The sequence below is a fragment of the Typopeltis vanoorti genome, chromosome 13 (assembly GCF_054136105.1).
Source record: "Typopeltis vanoorti isolate ZY-2024b chromosome 13, IOZ_Tvanoo_1.0, whole genome shotgun sequence".
In the NCBI taxonomy this organism is placed as follows: domain Eukaryota; kingdom Metazoa; phylum Arthropoda; class Arachnida; order Uropygi; family Thelyphonidae; genus Typopeltis; species Typopeltis vanoorti.
In genome coordinates, this window is record NC_143561.1 from 119,593,041 (window position 1) to 119,613,153 (window position 20,113).

A 20,113-nucleotide genomic window follows, 5' to 3' on the forward strand; every position below is an offset into this window, starting at 1 on the left:
GAGCATTCAAAATGCTTAAGAAAAAATAACTCAGTGGTCAGAACACAAAACAAGTAAGTCAAACATAAATTAAAATAGAACAGATATATAATTCTTAAACAGCAATTATGATGGTTTGGAATCCTCCAGAGAATGTCCTCTCAGATTACCATAGCCTTGAAAATAACAGGAGGAAAAGACAAGCAAGAGGCAGACCAGAAGAACTTGGTTACAGTCTTTGAAAAAAGTCATGGTTATTGAGCTTTCATGAGATGACAGAAATAGACCCAGATGGCAAAGATTTGTTTATAGGGGACTCAACCTGCCATCTGATGGATGAGAACATTGTGATCAGTCTCGATATCATTTCTCTGTTTACCAATGTACTGCTGATAGATACCCTTGATCTGATTAAGCTTTATACCCTCTTTGACATCTTTGGATTATTCAGATTATTTTATACAGAAAGGAAAAACATTAAATAAAAATATTAATGGTATTGGAGATATACAATTTTATCTCCATAACTGGAGATATGCAACTGTTTGCAGATGATATAAAATTGGTAAGAACTGCAAGAATTGGAGATGTGGAGGATCTGAATAGACTGTATGAGAAGGCAAATGAGTGGAGCTATGGGATGAAGAGTACAAGTGACCCACAACTTGCAGACATAACACATTCTTGGAATGTGTTCACAAATTGAATTTTTTTTTTCCATAAGATATTAATTTTTTGTTTCTAAAATAAATTACTTTAATAGTGCTAGTAAAAATGATAATCTGAAATGTTCTAATTAAGCATGATATCTTTTTTTGTTTCCTTCATTGAAAGAAAGAGAACACATATAACTGATATAAAGTTTTTATTTTTGCATTAATGCAAAAGTATTAATTATGCATTTTTACAAATAATAGTTCATTGTGAAAAGAATTAATTTTTTTTACTTTCATTTTATTTTCTTTGTACATATGTTTGTAGTAGGCAAACTATTAATGTGTTTGCAGTGTTGAAAAAACCAAGCATTATTTTTTCTGTTTCAATTCTGAATCCAAATTGTTAAGTTGCATTCCATATCTTCGGTTATATTTTGTTTTTACAAATAACTACATTCTAAACAGAGATTGCAAATATAATTCATTTTTATCTTTTAAAATTGCAGAAACTGTAAAAATGATTGACGTTACAAACATTGCCAGTTGAAGCAAGCAGTTCATCATTTTTACTCACTTATGTCTGGTTTAATTTCTATGGAAATCATTTGATTTTTTTTTTTTTTTTGTCATATTTAGCACTTTCACAATCACTGCATCTGTTTGTTATCGGTCTTTCAAGTATACTGACATATACTATTCTGCTTTTATTTAAATTATATGTTCTACAACTGAAGGATACTCGATATGGCACAGAAAGAGGAAAGAATTACTGGACTAAACATTTTCTATTGAGCATCATATTCTCAAACATAGATTGTTTGTATCTTAGAAGTTAAGGAGAGATTTGCTCATGTACAGTTAAGGGGTAAATTTTGAAGGAAGTCTGGAGGAACTTAGATCTTGGAGTGGCAATAGACAGGATTGAAGATTAATGGTCATATTGGTAAAATTGTGAGGAAGTCATAATGGTTTATGGCAATGATGAGGGTGGGGCAGGGGACTGTAACATGTAGAAGAAAAGAGGCTATGGTTCCCTTATGAAGACCTTGATCAGGCCACACATGGACTACTGTGCTGCATAGATCTGGTCACTAAGTTTTCAAAGGGATGAAGAAATATTAGAGAAGGTAAATGATATACTAAGATGATTTCTGGTCTCTGGAATGATGAATATGAAGAGAGACTAAGGGAATAGAATTATCAGAGCTTTGTGAATAGAAAAAAGAGAGGGATATAATCAAAATATGCAATGATATCAGTTAGTACAAAGATTTTTCATAGAATAAAAGGAGAGAACGGTAGAGTGTGAGCAAGGAAGTGAGGGACAAGTTCTTTACTTGGTGAGTTTTGGTAAGCAGAATGCATTTCCTGAGAGTGGTGAATGTGGAAACTGAATGCATTTTAGGAATGGTTTTGATAAATCTTTGTGTGAGATGATTTCCCACCCATGAACAGTCTTTTGACTCCTTGGAAGTCTGATAATAATATTATCAATTGTTTCCACAACTACTTGGATATATGCTCTGTGTTCTGCTGATGAAATAAAACTGTATTTGTATTTAGATTTAACGTTTTGTCTTAATTCAGAAACATGGATGATACTTGTAAATGAAAAAAAATATTCACATCTCAGATTTATAATTTAAGGAGATTTTGAACTTCTAATTTAATGCCAGTTGTTATTTGTTATCAAGTAATTTTCTTTTATGATAAAAGAGCAACTCCTAACCTCATAATTTTCAAATGTATAAGAAAGGCATATCCTTAAAATCTTACTTTGATATTAGGCATTACTTCTAAGTTGCTTATTATAGAAGCTTTGCTATTTTTAATGTAATTTGAATGTATTCATAATGATAGTATATTTTATTCATAAACATTCTGTAATAGTATCTTGTAAATATAAATTAGCAATTTGCTAAAAACAAAATCAAAAACGGTGTTTTCTTCTTCAGTTGCTGGACACCCTGCCAGTTTGCCGAGATTTTAAGTCGGGCCAGTGTAAGCGGCCACAGTGTCACTATGTACATCTTGTAGAAGGTATGTATAGTTAATTATTTATCTTTTCATCAATGTGAAGACTTTTAAAAAAAATAAAATAAAATTCAAGAATGATTTCTTAAGGGCAGAAACTGAAACTATCCATATAAGAATAGAAGGCTCCATGGTTGAATCATATGTTCTCACAGACGTTGGAAGTTTATTTTGCACTTGGTTAGACTATAATAAATTTAGTTTAATCCTTTATCCGAATGTAAGCAAACAAAGTTTGTGCCTGAAAATATCTTCAGGACTGAGGTAAGGTAGTACAACACGAGGGAACTCCGAGCAAAGGTGGACCAAGCTCTCATCACTCCTTGTCTCAGTATCTACCATAATGCAAAGCACATCTCCTTGCAGACATGTATACTGCTATGCATTAAGGGAAGGGCCACTACCCAGACCGGTTTCGACCTTTATTGAGGTCTTGTCAGTGGGAGAATAGGAGAGGTCATATTTACCTGTAGGAGTTGCCAACAGGTGTACCACATTTATTATAGTCTAACCAAGTGCAAAATAAACTTCCAACATCTTTCTCTAAATCGAGAGTAATTCAGTAATAAGGTGGTACACCTGTTGGCAACTCCTATAGGTAAATATGACCTCTCCTATTGCTCCTGCCTTAGTATCTCCACGTTTGGGTCTGCCTCCCACTGATGAGACTCTCAATAAAAGTCAAAACTGGTGGGTAGTGGCCCTTCCCTTAATGCATAGCGGTATACATGTCCGCAAGAAGATGTGCTTTGCATTATGGTAGATACTGAGACAAGGAGTGATGAGAGCTTGGTCCACCTTTGCTCGGAGTTGCCTGGTGTTGCACTACCTTACCTCAGTCCTGAAGATATTTTCAGGCGCAAACTTTTTTTGCTTACACTTGGATAAAGGATTAAACTAAATTTATTATAGTCTAACCAAGTACAAAATAAGCATCCAACATCTTTCTCTAACTCCAGAGTAATTCAATAATAAGGTGGTACACCTGTTGGCAACTCGTTTAGGTAAATATGACCTCTCCTATTGCTTCTGCCTTGGTATCTCCACGTTTGGGTCTGCCTCCCACTGATGAGACCTCAATAAAGGTCAAAACTGGTCTGCGTAGTGGCCCTTCCCTTAATGCATAGCAGTATACATATCTGCAAGGAGATGTGCTTGCATTATGGGAGATACTGAGACAAGTAGTGATGAGAGCTTGGTTCACCTTTGCTCAGAGTTGCCTGGTGTTGCACTACCTTACCTCAGTCCTGAAGATATTTTCAGGCTCAAACTTTGTTTGCTTACACTTGGATAAAGGATTAAACTAAATTTATTATGTTCTCACAAACATTCAAAAATACATTTGAAATGTAACAACCATTGAAATCAAAAATTAAATCAGCCATCATCTGCTTACCCATAAGCAGATGATGGCTGATAAGTAGTGTTAACCATCACTTGTATTTGGTGATATTAAAATCTGCTTGCTATTACTTTTAATTGGTTCACCTGTTGCAAATGAGTAAATGCATTTCCAGAATCCTAGACTTCTTCTACTAGAGATATTTTTACAAATAATTACTGAAGATGGTTGAACAACTTTAAAGTCCAAAGGAAAAATGGAAATACTTAGTTTTCGTGTAAAATTATTACCTCTTAATGCTCACATGAAGCATCATAGTGTTAGAATAAGTTCCATTTCAGAGCCTATATTTGAATGCAAAATTTGTTAAGCTAGCCCTGATAATTTTATCTAGCTCTACTGAAGAATCCTAATTTATAGTGATGGAGAGTAGTCACTAAAGACTTTTTGTATTGTTGCATCTGAAATTCTAAAATAATGTAGCTAAAGAATCACTTCATATAAATAAATCTATAAAATAGAAATCCTCTGACACTACATCCTCTGTTCCCCCAAGGAGTGGGGAGGAGAGTTAATCTCTACCTTTAGCCAATTACAGATAACTGTGCAAAGCCATCAGTAATTTCAATAGGTATTTGGAGAGGAGAGTATGGCAGCCAACTACTACCATGTTGTGATCCTTAACATTATTTGTCATCTGAGTAGTGTAAGCTCTACTGTTAATTTACTTGGGAATTACAAAGAAAGGCATAGAAAAAGTTGTTCCTCTAGCAGTGACTAGAATCAAACTTACAACAGTCTTTCTTCAGGCAGCTCAGCATTGTAGATGCAAACACAATTTCCACAAGTCTGTGAATTTTTAAGCTTTAAATTAAAATGGTACCTCAAAAGTAAGCATATTTATTAAAATTGAAAGGTAATATTTGTGCAAAATTGGAGTACTAAAATATACGCCAATTGGAAAGAGAAGGCAGAAGAGATCTCAAAAAACGATATTAGATGGATAATGAGACCGGAACAGACCAATATGGTCTATACCCGTAATTAGTGTTAAGTTGATGAAGTGGAGGAAGGGAATAGAATGAGATTATAAAAGAATAGTGTATTCTTGGACCAACCTATATATATATATATATATATATATATTTTTTTTTTTTTTTCAATTATTTTATATCATCAAAATCCTGATGTATACCCCCTAGGGGCATATGAAATGTTGTGATAGTACTACATGAACAGTTATATCATTAATCATATCATATTACATTACATCATTTATTGTTATGTATATGAGTGTGAGTGCATGCCACCTTGCATACTCTAATTTGGTCTGTAAGATTGTTTCATTTGCATTATTATACAAGTTGTTTGTCATCTGGTATACTCTCAACAATAAAATTCAATTTTTTTCTCCTCTTCCTTAATATAAAAGAAGTTACTTTTATATTAAGTAACCAAGCAGATCAGTAACAGACTGTTTAAACAACTTAATTACAATTTTTGTTTTAAAATTATGTGGTGATAAAAAAATACATATATTAAAATTTCTTTCTCATGAGATGTTATGGATTTATAGCAGTGGTGTTCAGCCTTTTTTACTACACTAGCTACTTTTCTATACTAAGTTATTCAGCAATCTACTCTGTTATATAGATCACGTTCCCCCAACCAGATATCTGATTACGCACAACTATGCAGTTAAATGCACTCACTCACTTCGGAGGATCCACTCTTCCAGCCATAAAACCTTATTTGTATATTTAAAAATTTATTTATCACTTTTAATTATTTTAATAGTGATAAACACCATTTATCACTATTTCACGTGGTCTTTTTCGAAGTAACTACTGTGAGATGCGATGCATTTGTCCCACCGTTGCATCCACTTCTTAAACACACGTGAGAGTTTGTTTTTTGAGAGTTCTTTCAAAACTGCCTCCGCAGCTTTTACACGTGCATTTGTTGCTTTCGAAATGGCGGCCTCTTAGTGGCTTCTTGAGCTGAGGAAACAGCCAGAATTCGCACGGTGCAAGATCAGGACTGTATGGAGGGTGTGATAGGATATCTGTGTTGTTCTTCTGCCGTCCACTACACAACCAGCAATATGTGGCCTTGCATTATCGTGGTGCAATAAGAAGCCATTCTTCAGCAATGGACGCTTCCTTTTGACGTGTGTGATGATAATCGCTGCTGTGTTGATCATTGTCTCTGTGATGGACGTTGAAGGTCTTCCCTCACGTTCAAGATCTTCCACATTTTGCCTTCCTTCCTTAAAAGTTTTATGCCAGCGAAAAACACTTGCCATCGGCATTGCTTCATCGTGGAAAGCTTCGCATATCATGTTAAAAGTGTCCGATGCCGATTTTTGCAAACGCACACAATTTAATCGCATAACACTGTTCCAAGGACACTTCCATTTCAAAGACTGGTCGCACCTCTTTGGCGCGCTGATGAGCACTTGCGTTTAATGACATGACACTCTGGCGCATCAGCCCATATATGCCGTCTATCACCCTCTTTTGTTAATACATACAGCAACATTTCTTTATTCCAGAGAAATTAATATTGTGATGAGTGGTTTCGCCACAGTAAAATTAGTCTTATTACTTATTGAACAGCCCACGTGTGTGTATATATATATATATATATCAGTGGCGTCGCATGCCCATTTTGGTTTGGTGTGCTGTTGTGTGGGTTATGCAACCCACTCTAAAAGTTTCACATCAATTTGACCATATGCATGGGCATCTGCAGAAAATTTTCCAGGTTGTGGTTTATTGATGTAAAAAAATAAGACGTTTATTGATGTAATTAAATAATTACATCAATAAACGTCTTTTAGCATTTTTTTATGTAATTATTTGTTGATGTAAACTATAAATACTTAAGGATCGAAGGGTCGAAGCTGTATAACTGAGAGGAGACCTCCACATAGCCTTTAAAGGAATGCGGAGAACCGATCAGGGCTTCTGACCTAATGTCCAATCCTCACCTTCTCGTGGTGCACCCTGTTGTGTATCTGCTTGGATACTGAACGAACGAGGATGGGCTGGCAATTTGGAATTTAGCCGACCAAATTGTATTCTTATTGGTTAAACCAAAATAAAAAAAATGATGGTACAACATGACAAAATTTCATGCCGGCTGGAGCGTCGCCCGGTTAAACAAGGCCCCCGTTGTTTTCGCCAGGGAACCAGGGCGAACAGCGAAAAGTCAGCTACTGGAACAAATCTGAAAACAAACCCCAACTCAACATCACCAGAGTTAAAGATTGGTACTATCAACATAAGAAGCCTGAATGGCAAAGAAATGGAGCTATCTGAGGAATTAGATAAGTACCAGATCGACATAATTGGGGTGACTGAAACAAAAAAGACCAAAACTGGTGAGATCTTTCTGAGCAATAAATACAAAATGTTATATTCAGGCAATGACAATCAAGGAAAAGAAGGAGTAGCCATAGTATTCAACACAAAGTATGAGGCTAATCTTCTTGAATGGCAGGCAGTCTCAAGTAGAGTAATGTGGGCAAATATGAGAATGGGGAACTGGACAATGAGACTTATTTGTGCCTATGGTCCCACAGAAGGTTCTACTAAGGTAGAAATGGAGGAATTTTTTGATGCGTTAGAAAAAGCAACTGACACAATGAAAAAGGAAAAGTTGGTCCTTGTTGGGGATCTAAATAGCAGAGTAGGAAATGATTGTGAGACATACAAAAATATTTTGGGAAAATTTGGAGAAAAGAGCAAAGCTAATAATAATGGCAAATATCTGTTGGATTTCTGCTCAGGACATGGACTGGTTATTACTAACACCATGTTCCAACATAAAAATGTGCACAAATTCACATGGAGAGAAGAGGCTAGGAATAAGAAAAGTCTCATTGACTATGTTATTGTTGATAGTGATGTTTTCTCCCTGGTGCAGGACACCATAGTGCACAGAGGATTTGAAATTGGAAGTGATCACTATTTAGTCTTGAGCAGGATAAAATTGAATTTCATATTGAAAAGAATAACATGTAAGAAAGTTTTAAAGCGAATAAAAGTTGAGCAGCTCTCAGATGTGAACTGTAGACTAAAATACACAAAGATTATTGAAGAAAAAATGAAAGAGTTTGAGAACAGGAACCAAACATTGGAGATTCAGTGGCAAACTCTGAAGAAAACATTGATTGATTCTGCCAGAAAGGCATGTGGTGAGGTTGTGTGCAAGGATAAAAAAATCAGAACTCCCTGGTGGAAACAGAAAGTTAAAGAGGCAGTGAAGGAAAAGAAGAAAGCATATCAAAAGTTCCTGGCAAATAAGTCAGCTTTTACTCTTACAGAATACAGAGACAAATGTAAAAAAGCTAAACAGTGTGTAAAACTAGCTAAACAAAAGCCATGGGAAGATTTTGGCAAGAATATAGAAAATAAATATCAAGAAGGTGGCAAAATATTCTGGAGGTTGTTGAAGAAGCTTAAGAATGGAGGAAAGAGTGCTGTAAAAGGAGTTAGAGATGATAAAGGTGACATGAAAACGGAATAAAAAGATATCCTTGAAGTATGGAGTAATTACTTTGAAAAACTGCTAAATGAAACAAGCAGTGATGACAGCACAGTGGTAAAAAAACACTGACCAGGCATGCAGTCAGGAATACATATGCATACTTGAAGTAGAAAAAGCCATCAAAGGCTTGAAATGTGGAAAGGCAGCGGGAGTAGATGATATTCGACAAGAAATGCTGAAGTATGGTGGTATAAGAGTCTTACAGTGGCTGCACTGCATAGTTCAGAAAGCCTGGACAGAGGGACGAATTCCCGATGATTGGAGTAGAGCGCTCATAGTACCCATATATAAAAAGGGAAATAAAACTGAATGTGAGAATTACAGAGGTATTTCCCTATTGAGTGTTCCTGGCAAGATTTATGCAAGTATACTTGAGAAACGGTTGAGAAGAATTGTGGAAGAAAAGCTTGGTGAAGAACAAGCTGGATTCAGGCCAAATAGAGGCTGTCAGGATCAGATCTTCACTTTACGACAAATAATCGAGAAAGCATGGGAATATAACAAAGATCTGTATTTAAGTTTTGTCGATTAGGAAAAGGCATATGACAAGGTGCCAAGAGAGAAGCTATTCAATACGCTGCAGTTATATGGTGTCAATGGGGCATTATATCAAGCAATACTTAGTCTTTATTTGAGTTGTAAGTCAGCAGTTAGAATTGAAGGAAGTACAGGAAGATGGTTTAATGTTAAATCTGGTGTGAGACAAGGATGTACATTATCCCCTCTGTTATTCATTATCTATATGGATCACATTATGAAGGAAAGTGGTATTAAACATATCAAAATTGGAGATGTTAATGTCAGCTCTTTGTTTTATGCGGATGATGTTATACTTCTAAAGAAATCCACTACAAGTCTGCAAGATTCTCTGACTAAATTGAATAGCTGTTGTAATAGATATGGTATGAAGGTCAGCAATAAAAAGACAAAGACAATGAAAATAGGCAGAATCATTGAAAATGTCAACTGTGTTGTGAATGGAGAACCTGTGGAACAATTAAAACATTTCAGCTACTTAGGCACGATTTTTACTGAAGATGGTAAATTAAATATGGAAATAGACAACAGAATCAGCAAAGCTGGTATGGTGGGAAGTAAATTGAATTAATTCATATGGAATAAGAGAGAAATTAGTCGGAACACTAAATTAGCTGTATACAAGACAGTGTTCAAACCAGTTTTAACTTATGGATCTGAGAGCTGGGTCAGAAGTAAAACACTTGACCAAAGACTAGTGACCGCAGATATGAGAGTCCTGAGAAAGATTAAAGGCGTGAACAGATGGCATCAATGGCAATATCATATTAAAAATGAGGATATTAGGAAAGACCTTGACATTGTCTGCATCCAGGAATGCGTTAGCAGAGCTAATCTCAGGTGGTATGTTCATTTAAACAAAATGGGCGAGGAAAGATTAGCAAAACAAGTGTTCTCTGCCAGGTTGGCAGTAAAACGACCCAGAGGAAGACCAAGATATAGGTGGATTGATATGGTACAAAGTGTCTTAGACGATAGAAATATAAGATCTGATAATGTTGGAGTCTTGACAAGTAACAAACTGATTTGGAGGAAAATTATAGATAGGAAGTTAGTAATGATATAATTTTTTCATGTAGTACTATCATATCCTGTACACCCCTTGTGGGTACATGGCAGGAATTTGATGATGATGAACTATAAATACATTATTTTCATTTTACTCGATTTTAATGATCTTTAATTCTTGGGAAAAAAAAGAATTCGGAATTGGTACAGTTTTTAGCACAATTTCATATATATAAAAAAACGACCGGCATATTTTATCAAAAATCAACTAATTAATCCCAAAATCCTAAAACAAATTATTTCAGTTTATAAGCAAAAAAAATCATAAAACTAACTTTTAAAAAACTTATAAATTACCTTTTAAAAATATATTTTTCTGTTTAAATTTGTTTCACTATAAATTTACAATTCACACTTCACTCAGTGGTTCACTAGACACAGGGCAAACGAACACTGATTGCTGTTCACAACAGTTCATTTTTTTCACAAATCAGAAAAAGATGGCCCAAAAACAGGAACACGTGCTTTATTGCTGCAATAAAACAAGTGTTCTATGGCTATCCGGGCGTGGGTCAAAACAGATCAATCAATAATAAAATTTTAAGACAGAAAAAGCATCCCATGAGGGTGTAAGGTTACATATCTCAATCAGTTTTATGATTATAATTTTTGGATTTATTTACTCGATCCCAGGTGTGTGTGCTGGTTGTGTAGTGGACGTTTTGCAGAAGAACAACACAGATATCCTACCACACCCTCCATACAGTCCTGGTCTTGCACCGTGCGAATTCTGGCTGTTTTCTCAACTCGAGAAACCACTAAGAGGCTGCCATTTCGAAAGCAACAAAGCATGTGTAAAAGCTGCGGAGGCAGTTTTGAAAGAACTCTCAAAAAACACTCTCACGTGTGTTTAAGAAGTGGACGCAACGTTGGGACAAATGCATCGCTTCTCACAGTAGTTACTTCGAAAAAGACCACATGAAATAGTGATAAATGGTCCTCTCTGCAGACACATGTGACCGTATGATTGAAAGTTTTGAGAGTATAGCACATCAGTGCTCATTTTAATTGGTAAAATGCAATTAATTGTAGGGTAACTTTGAATACTTCTGCAGTGGGGGAACAATCAGTTTGTTTTAGGATTTATTAGAAAATAACAATGAAGGTGATTGCATGCTATATTTGGTTGGTATGTTTGAAATACTCATCATCATCACGTGTATCAGATATTTAAGCCTAGCATGGCCTGTTCCGGCCTTAGAAGTTATCGTTTAAAAGGACGTCCTGGTTTTCTTTTTCCTAATGGCTTGTACTTTAAGGCTTGTTTTGGTAATATTTCTGTTTTCATTCTTTAAACGTGTTCCATTCATTCATGTTTATATTTTTTAATTTTTTCTATTACTGGTTCTTGGTTTAATTATTCTTTTGTGATCAAATAGGGCAGTGGTGTTGAACCTTTTTTACTACGTGAGCTACTTTTCTATAAAAAGTAATTCAGCGATCTACTCTCTTATATAGATCACGTTCCCCCAACCTGATATCTAATTACGCACAAATAAGCAACTAAAAAAAAAATACACAACTAAAAACTTTATTTGTGTATTTAAAAATGTATTTATCACTTTTGAAGACAATCATCCAAATGATCATTTGTAATTTGGTTTCTTAATTGATTTTTTATGACATTCATATTTGAAAAAGCAGATTCTGACAAGTATGTCGATCTGAAACACGCCAGAATTTTTTGCTCAATATCAGTTAATACTGGGAAGTTTTCATATGCATACTTCCAAATAACTTCATTGTTTATTGATTTTAAATGTAAACTATTCTGAATGTTTATTATCTCAAGTTCTACTTCAGCTTGGTTTATATCAAACAGCCCACTAATTTTATTTAAAATTTCTGTGATGTTCAAGTTTTCTTGAAATGGATTATTGATAAAAGATACAATTATTTCAGTTTTATTAAAATCGTTGAAACTTGAATTTATTTCTTCCTCAACTAATTCTATTTCACGAATAAATTCTTTTAAATCACAGCAAAGCATTTCTTGATTTTGTTCAAAAAATGTTAATAAGTATGGGAGATGTCTAAATTCGCGGTCATTTATATTTTTCTTTAATAAAAGTAAGTCTTGTTGGAAAGTTTTTATTTAACTTAACATGTCAATTAAATTTTTATCTCTACCTTGTAACTCTAAATTTAAATTGCTTAATTTCGTACAGAAATCTACTAAAAAATGATAAGTGTAACAACAGTCTTTTATCACTCAATTGTGGATAAATATCTCTGTTTTCATAAAGAAAATTTTTATATTGTTAATTAATACAAGAAATCTTTCTAAAAATTTACTTCTGCTGAACAAGCGAACATTATTGTACAACAGAAGTTCCCTATCATCATCTGCCTGTAATTTAAATATCCGCCGTTGCAGGGCTTTTCCTCGAACAGAATTTACAATTTTAAATGTAATATCCAAAACATCTTTTGTGTTTAATCTTTTACTACACAGTATTTGTTGGTGAATAATACAGTGGTACATTAAAAAATCTGGATATTTGTCATCGTTTTTACATAGGTAATAAATCAGGCTTCATTTCATTATCATTGCAGGAGCACTATCAGTAGTAATAGACACAAGTTTAAAAAGCAGAAGATTGTGTCGTTTCACAAATTCATCAAATGCCGAAAAAAATGTCTTCTCCCCTAGTCGTTCCCAATAATGGTATAATTTTCAAAAGTTCTTCTTTACTTGAATAATCTTGAAATACCATGCGAATAAATACCATTAACTGAGCAATACCAGTGGAGTCGTTTGATTCATCAGATCGTAATGAAAATGCAACACACTGGTGAATGTCTGACATTAATCTGGCCTGGAAACTTTTCTCTGGCAATTGGAACTCTTCCTTTCGGCAATTTGAAACCTTGTCTGCTGCCTAGAAGTAGACCTGGCGGCCTCCTCTCTGACAGCAATTCTGGAACCGGGACCCCCTCTGCTTGCTTCAGTCCATTTTTATTAGGCCTCCTCTGAGACCTCACATGAAGTTTGGCAACCCCCAAAGAATCTGTATGAGTCTTTCATCTTAAGTTTCAAGTTTGGCATGCCTTTTGTTCTCCTCCGCTTTCTTTTGATTATAAGTTGCTGGCCATCGGAAAGTTGTTTGAACTCTTTCTGACTGACTTCAGAGATGTTTTCACTTAGAGCCTGCAAGCCTTTCTCATACATACAAGTTTCAAAAACAATCTTTCTAATGCTGCCATGTACAGCTTCGGCAACAAACACATTGCCTTTGTTTTTAACTCTCTACTATATTCTTATTAAAGCAGCATATACGGTTAGCTACAAAAGAGTTATTTACAAAAACATCTAATACAAACTATACTGAGACAAACAAAGTTTATTTTTTTACAATATTCACATGGGACAAAAAATCAATGTAATGTGCTTTGGAATATTTAATATTTAAGCTACAATCGAGTTTTTACACTTTGCTTATAATCGTATTCACTCAGCTCACTGTTGGACTTGCACTGATCCAAATTAATTCATTTACCCAGAATTATAAGAAAATTACTGATTTGACAATTTTAATGAAAAATAAACAATAGTAATACACTTAAAGCGAATTAAAAATAATGATAAATAAAAGATTATGTTTTCAGTTTTAATTAAATTTGTAAGTAAGGAGGAATACACAAGAGATCGAACAAAAATCGCTCTTCGATCGACGGGTTGAACACCCCTGCCCTATACAGTCATTGACTGTTCTTAATGGCGTACATGATTTATGAACTTAAGAAGATTGTATAATCTAGGTGAATGACCAAAGTAGGTTTTAAGCTTTTTCTTTTGTTCTTCATCCTAATTAGAAACATTATCAATAAGAGAATTAAGTTTGTTTACTTGACTACAGGTAGGATGAGATGTGAAGGGCCTAATAAGTTGAATCATCTCAAAGAGATATTTTTCTATCACTTTCTCTTGTCAGCTTTAGTAATAATTAAGTTGTTATTCTGAAAGGATTTCAGCACTTAGATTTTTAACATTATTCTTCCCATTTCGTCAACTTCTTACCAATGTGTTTTTAATCATTCACGTGATAATTTAAAGCATAAGCTTTAGTAATGTAATATAATATAAACTTCTCTTCAATAATTCTGGCCATCCACTAACACAGGATGAACTTTTTTGTTTTATCAAAAGGACATGATTTTGCCATTTCTCCTAATAAGATGCCTCTTATGTACTTTTTTCATAGCATAGAGACCTTCGATCCTTATCTTTTAAAACAGCTAACAGGATTTGTTTCGAATGTGCAAAAATTCTTTTTTGATATTATTTCTGAAAAAATTTCTATGTTACCCGTGTAAATAAATATTAATGTTTATGGCTATTTCACCTATTTTTGTTTAGGCGTATCCCTTTTATGATGTCATTGGCTTTTTACTCATTTTTAGGGTATTACTGATGTTTTAAAGATATAAATATATGAAGAATATAATTATTACCTGACACCTCCAGGGAATCCAAAGACTTCGAGGGAGTGCATCTACTCTTCAACTCTGTCTTCACAACTACCATCATCAATTACACCAACGCCATCTACCACCACCACCACCACTAGTATTTTCACTGACAATCACAAATATCCATGCCCACGGTGGGATTCAAACCCGCAGCTTTTTGCTGGGGAGTAGATACACTAACCACTTGGTCAACCAGGCCAGCAAAAATATAAGGAAGGAATAATTCTGTACATACCTTTGTGGGGTGTTCCTGGTTGTCATCTTATTGAGTAGCATCCAGTGCATGGTGATATTACTGATTTCCAGCACTTGTTTACTTATTTATGGTAAGTAATTTTTACAGCACTTATTTACTGATCTCCACATCCCCCCCCTTTCAGTCATACTTCAGTAATATCACCGTACACCAGATGCTGCTCAATAAGATGACAACCAGGAACATCCTACAAAGATATGTCAAAAATTATTCCTTCCTTATATTCTTCATACGTCTATATCTTTAAAGCATCAATAATACCCTAAAAATTGGGTGAAAAAGTCAATGACGTCATAAAAGGGATACTCCTAGACAAAAATAGGCAATATAGCCATAAAAATTAGTAATGTTTTTAGTGTTGAGTCTCATCCTAATCTTTCTTTTCCTGAATTTTAAATCTTTTCCTATATTATTGATACACAAATTAAACAGTAGTGGTCCTAGTACAGAACACCCCGAGGTACTCCACTAGTTTCCCTCATTCTACTAAATTTCACACCAGAAAGTAGTATATGGTGTCCCTCAGCCACTCCCTTATCCATGCTACTAGTTTCATATCCATTCCCATTTGCTCCAACCTTTGTAATAGTTTTCCACATGGTATTTTGTCAAAATTTTGGTCTGAAAGATTTTCATTTGCATTTTTATACAAGCTGATTGTCATCTGGTATACTTAACAGGTGCAAGTACTCTCAACAGTAAGATTTGAATTATTTTCCTTCTTCCTCAATATGAAAGAAATGCTTTTATATTAAGTAACCAGCTATTTTTCCACTAAATCATTTCCACAGTCGACACACACTTCTGCTAACATCCAGGTTTCATGAGTGTCACAGTAATAGACAAACATCTTGAGACCCTTATTGATGCCCTCTCAAATGCTACTCCAGTTTTAGGAAAATTTGGGAGTTGGATGGAGCCTAACTAAAACCAGGGCAGTATGTCTCTTACAGTATTGGAAGGAAAACTGCTTAATATCAAAATACTCTTAAAACTCCACACTTTCAGTTTTTGTAGTGGTCCAGCATAACACTCATTGTTAATGATTGCCAGTAAGCATGACTTCTGAATGCACTACATCATTTATATTCCATAAATCGACTTGTATATTAATGATATTGGGGATTATCTAGAAAGTGATAGTCTGTTGTTTGTTAACAATGTCAATTTGGAAATAGTAGTAACACATGTTTTTGATACAGTATCAAATACTGTATCAAAAACAGTGATATTATTATTATCTGAGACCTCCAGGGAGTGAAGGACTCATTGAGGGAGGCTATAAATCATCCAAACCAGCTGTCATACCTTCCCTTAAATTCATTCACACTAGATGCACTCATTTTCCCTAAAAGCAAACTATTCCACTCACCCACTATTCTATGAGAGAAACACCTAGCTCTTATCCATTTCTTGACTGAACAAACTTAACTTCCATGGATGCTCCAGTGTTCTATCCCCACCTTCCATATAATGAAAAATTTCATCATGCAATATTCTATAACACCCATTCAAAAGTTTATAGACCTCTATCATATCACCCTCCTCTTTCTCCTGTTAACCAGAGTCTGTAATCCACATACCCACAATCTGTCCTCATAATTTAAATCCCATAATCCAGATATATCTTTGTAACTCTTTTTTGCCCTTTATCCCCTTGGAATTGGGGAGACCAAATCTGCACACAATCCAAGTGTGGTCTTATCAAAGCCTTATAAAGAGGCAATATGACGTTGAGGTTCATATCAACATTGCAATTATCCTCTGAGTTGTATTTGCAACTTTTGCTATGTGACCTTTTGAACTTCAAATTCCTATGCACCAATACCCCAAGATCCCTTGCTTACTCAGTTTCTTGTAGCAGAACCCCGCTAATATAATATGCTGCTGGAAATCTCATCATGCCAAAGTGCATAATTTTACACTTGCCAACATTAAACTGACAGCCATTTTTGTTTGCGAAAAAATTTCCAGCCTATTCAAATCATTCTGTAAATGCTGAATATCAGTTGCATCCCTGATTGCCCTGCCTATCTTTGCATCATCAGCAAACAGTTGCACATCTGATGTTAGACTCTGCCTGATTTCATTCATGTATAGATTGAACAGTAAAGGCCCAAGGACTGAATCAGGAGGTACACCACTGGTCACCTTAAATCTGATGGATTCACACCCACCATATACAACTTTCTGATATCTGTCAATCATCCAGTGTTCCAAATCAAGATTTTATATTCTATTCTTTAGTTCATGCAATAGCCTTTCATGTGGTATCCTATCAAATGCCTTTGAAAAATTCAACATTACCATAGTGTATCTATTCTCTTTATCCAACTCAGCTGTACCATTGTTATAAAATATGAATAAATTGCAAAAACATGACTGTCCTTTAGTAAACCCATGTTGCTCCTTGCAGAGTATAGCTTGTTTGTCTACCCATTTCTGTATGAGTTCTTACCAACTTCTCTAAAATCTTCACTACCACACTAGAGATACGGATAAATTGGTAGTTAGACACATCAGTTTTTGCATCACCCTTGTACAATGGAACTATCACATATTCCTTCCATTCCTGTGGTATCATTCCTGAGCTGAGACTCAAGTTATACAAACATGTGAAAGACCTAGTTAATTCAGCTGAACATTCCTTTAACAAACGGACTGATATTCCATCTGTCCCTGCTGACAAATTCTTATTTAGGTTATGCAACAACTCTTCAACCTCATTTTCATGAACCTCTAACTCTTCATCTAACATAGCAGTAGCACTGTGCATGTTGTTACGTACACCAGGTTGATAAATCTTAGCAAAGTGCTTGGCCTGGTTGGCTGAGCGGTTAGCGTATCCGCTCTCCATCCAAAAGGCTGCGGGTTCGAATCCTGCCGTGGGCATGGATGCTTGTGATTATCTGTGGAAATACCAGTGGTGGTGCATGGGGTAGATGGCGTTAGTGTAGTTGGTGGATTGAGTGGTGGAGACGGAGTGATGTAGAGTAGGTGTCCTCCCTAGAGGTATCACGTAATAATAAGTGAGCACTCATTAATTGAACAATCTCATTAGCTTCCGACACTAGAATATATCTGCATTCAATAAAGTTATTCTTTGATATTCATTCTTTCTTTCTTTTGCTTGCAACATAATGATAAAATACTTTTGGATTGCCTTTAGCTTGCATGGCCAGTTTATTTTCATACTCCGAGTTAGCTTTCCGCACAATACTGGTTACTTTTCTGGCCTGTGCTTTATATATTTCATAACTATTCTCATGATGTTCTTTCCACATGTTCTTCTTCTTGTGGATCTTTTGCTTAATAAGGTTGCACATCCATTTCACTCCCAAAATAGTTATTCTTCAAACACTAAGGATACATTCAGATACTGCCTCATTTAAGCACTTTTTCAGAGATTCCCATGCATTGCTGACATTTTTCCCATTTAGTAACTGATACCATGGGACCAAAGATGGTATTCTCCTAGGTTGATCATAATTTCCAACTGTGTAGTTCAACATGTAACATGTTCCAATCAGAGCATCAGTACAGTTAGATACTTCCCAAAAAAGCATAGCATGATCACTGACACCAACTTGTGGTAAAATAGCTATATTTTTAAGAGATCTCTTCTGATACCATGAGCAAATTTTTGACCCTGAGAGTTCCTTCTTTCACATGCTGCTTGAGAAAGTTGTCTCGCAACAATTCAATAAATTCCTCTTCTTTCTTATCATATTTCTCATGTACCAAATCAGTGTTTGGAAAATTAAAGTCACCCATAATGATCACCCATAAGGCTAAATTGCGATGCATTTCTTTATCCCCTGCAACTGAGCTGCCAGGTCTGTAGCAACACTCCACCATATATTTCATTTTGTTAGCTTCCACTTCACACTAGATAGACTCAAACTCAACACTACATGGGACATTGTTATCATCATTGTTTTCTTGCATTTCTACCCTAATTGGACTTAAGTCACCTGATATCATTAGTAGTACTCCTCCTCTCCTATCTGTTCTGTAATTCCTAAAAATAGTATACCCATTACACTCAATCCTTGTTACCATATCTGATAGCCAGATTCCACTAATGCCAACAATCTTAGGCCACATCATATTCAATAAAGCAACAAACTCAATCCATTTGTTTCTGATGCTCCTGGCATTTGTGTATAGATATACTAAATTACCACCTAGCATATTCTTATAATTAAATATGCAATCTATTTGGTCTTGTTGTAGAACTTTCTCTTTTCCCTCCCAGACATACTTAAAAGGTCCAAAGCATATTTTTCCACCCCTTCACCACATACAGTACATCCCTGTTTGAAGACATTCATACCTTTATTACGTTTGCATACCATAGCTAAACTTTCACACACATTTTCCCATTCCTCCCTTGAGGATTTAGTTTCTCTGAATGCATTTCGTCTCATACCAAGAACTAATTTTTCCATGCTCCTGATGCTAAATGAATTCAAGTGCAGGCCATATCTCTTATTCAAGTTTTTTCTGCCTTCAGACTCACTCCACACATCTAGAAATTTGCATGCATTTCTTCTACACAGCCTACATGTGAAATCATTTGCGATCATCACCCTCCTCCTTAACTCAGTACTATCATACCTGGGTAGCAAACCTACAATTTTTACTCTCTCACATCTCTTTCTTGCTTCCTCCAACAGACTTTTCATATCTTCTCTCATACTGTATTTGTCGCTACTTAAATTATTAGTTCTACCTACCAGAATTACCATCTCTTTTACTTTTCTTTTTCATTTTGCAGTTACATTTGTCATATCTTTAATTTTTGCACCTGGGAAACTAGAAACAGTGACTTCCTCGGCAAGCGTAAATTTTAAGATTGAATCACCATACATATCACCTCTTTTTTTTCTTAGATTTTAACTGACTTACCTTGTTGTTATTAATATTATGATTACCAGGTTCAGTGCTTGCCTGTCTGTTCTTGTTCTGATCCTTTTTCTTATCCTGTCTAAGTTTGGTTAACATTCTTGCACTTTTTCTAATTTTCTGGTTGATTTTCTAATTACTTTTTTTTAATTGAGATATTTCTAACATCAGTTTATCCTCAGATAAATTATCATCACTGCATCAGCACTTTTGTTCATCAGGACAAATGCTCTCCTCAGTAGTAACAACTTGAGCTTTAGACACTGTCCTGTTGTGATGAGTTTTTGGCACCATTCTTAAGAGGAG

General features: G+C 35.1%; 1 protein-coding gene across 1 annotated transcript in view; it reads left to right on the top strand.

Moving 5' to 3' along the window:
* LOC150100498 (muscleblind-like protein 2a) overlaps positions 1-20,113 on the top strand; it is a 549,014-nt gene that overhangs the window by 491,484 nt on the left and 37,417 nt on the right. The window contains 1 exon segment of the mRNA XM_090402904.1: positions 2,591-2,675. Coding sequence (XP_090259030.1) covers positions 2,591-2,675 — 85 coding nt within the window.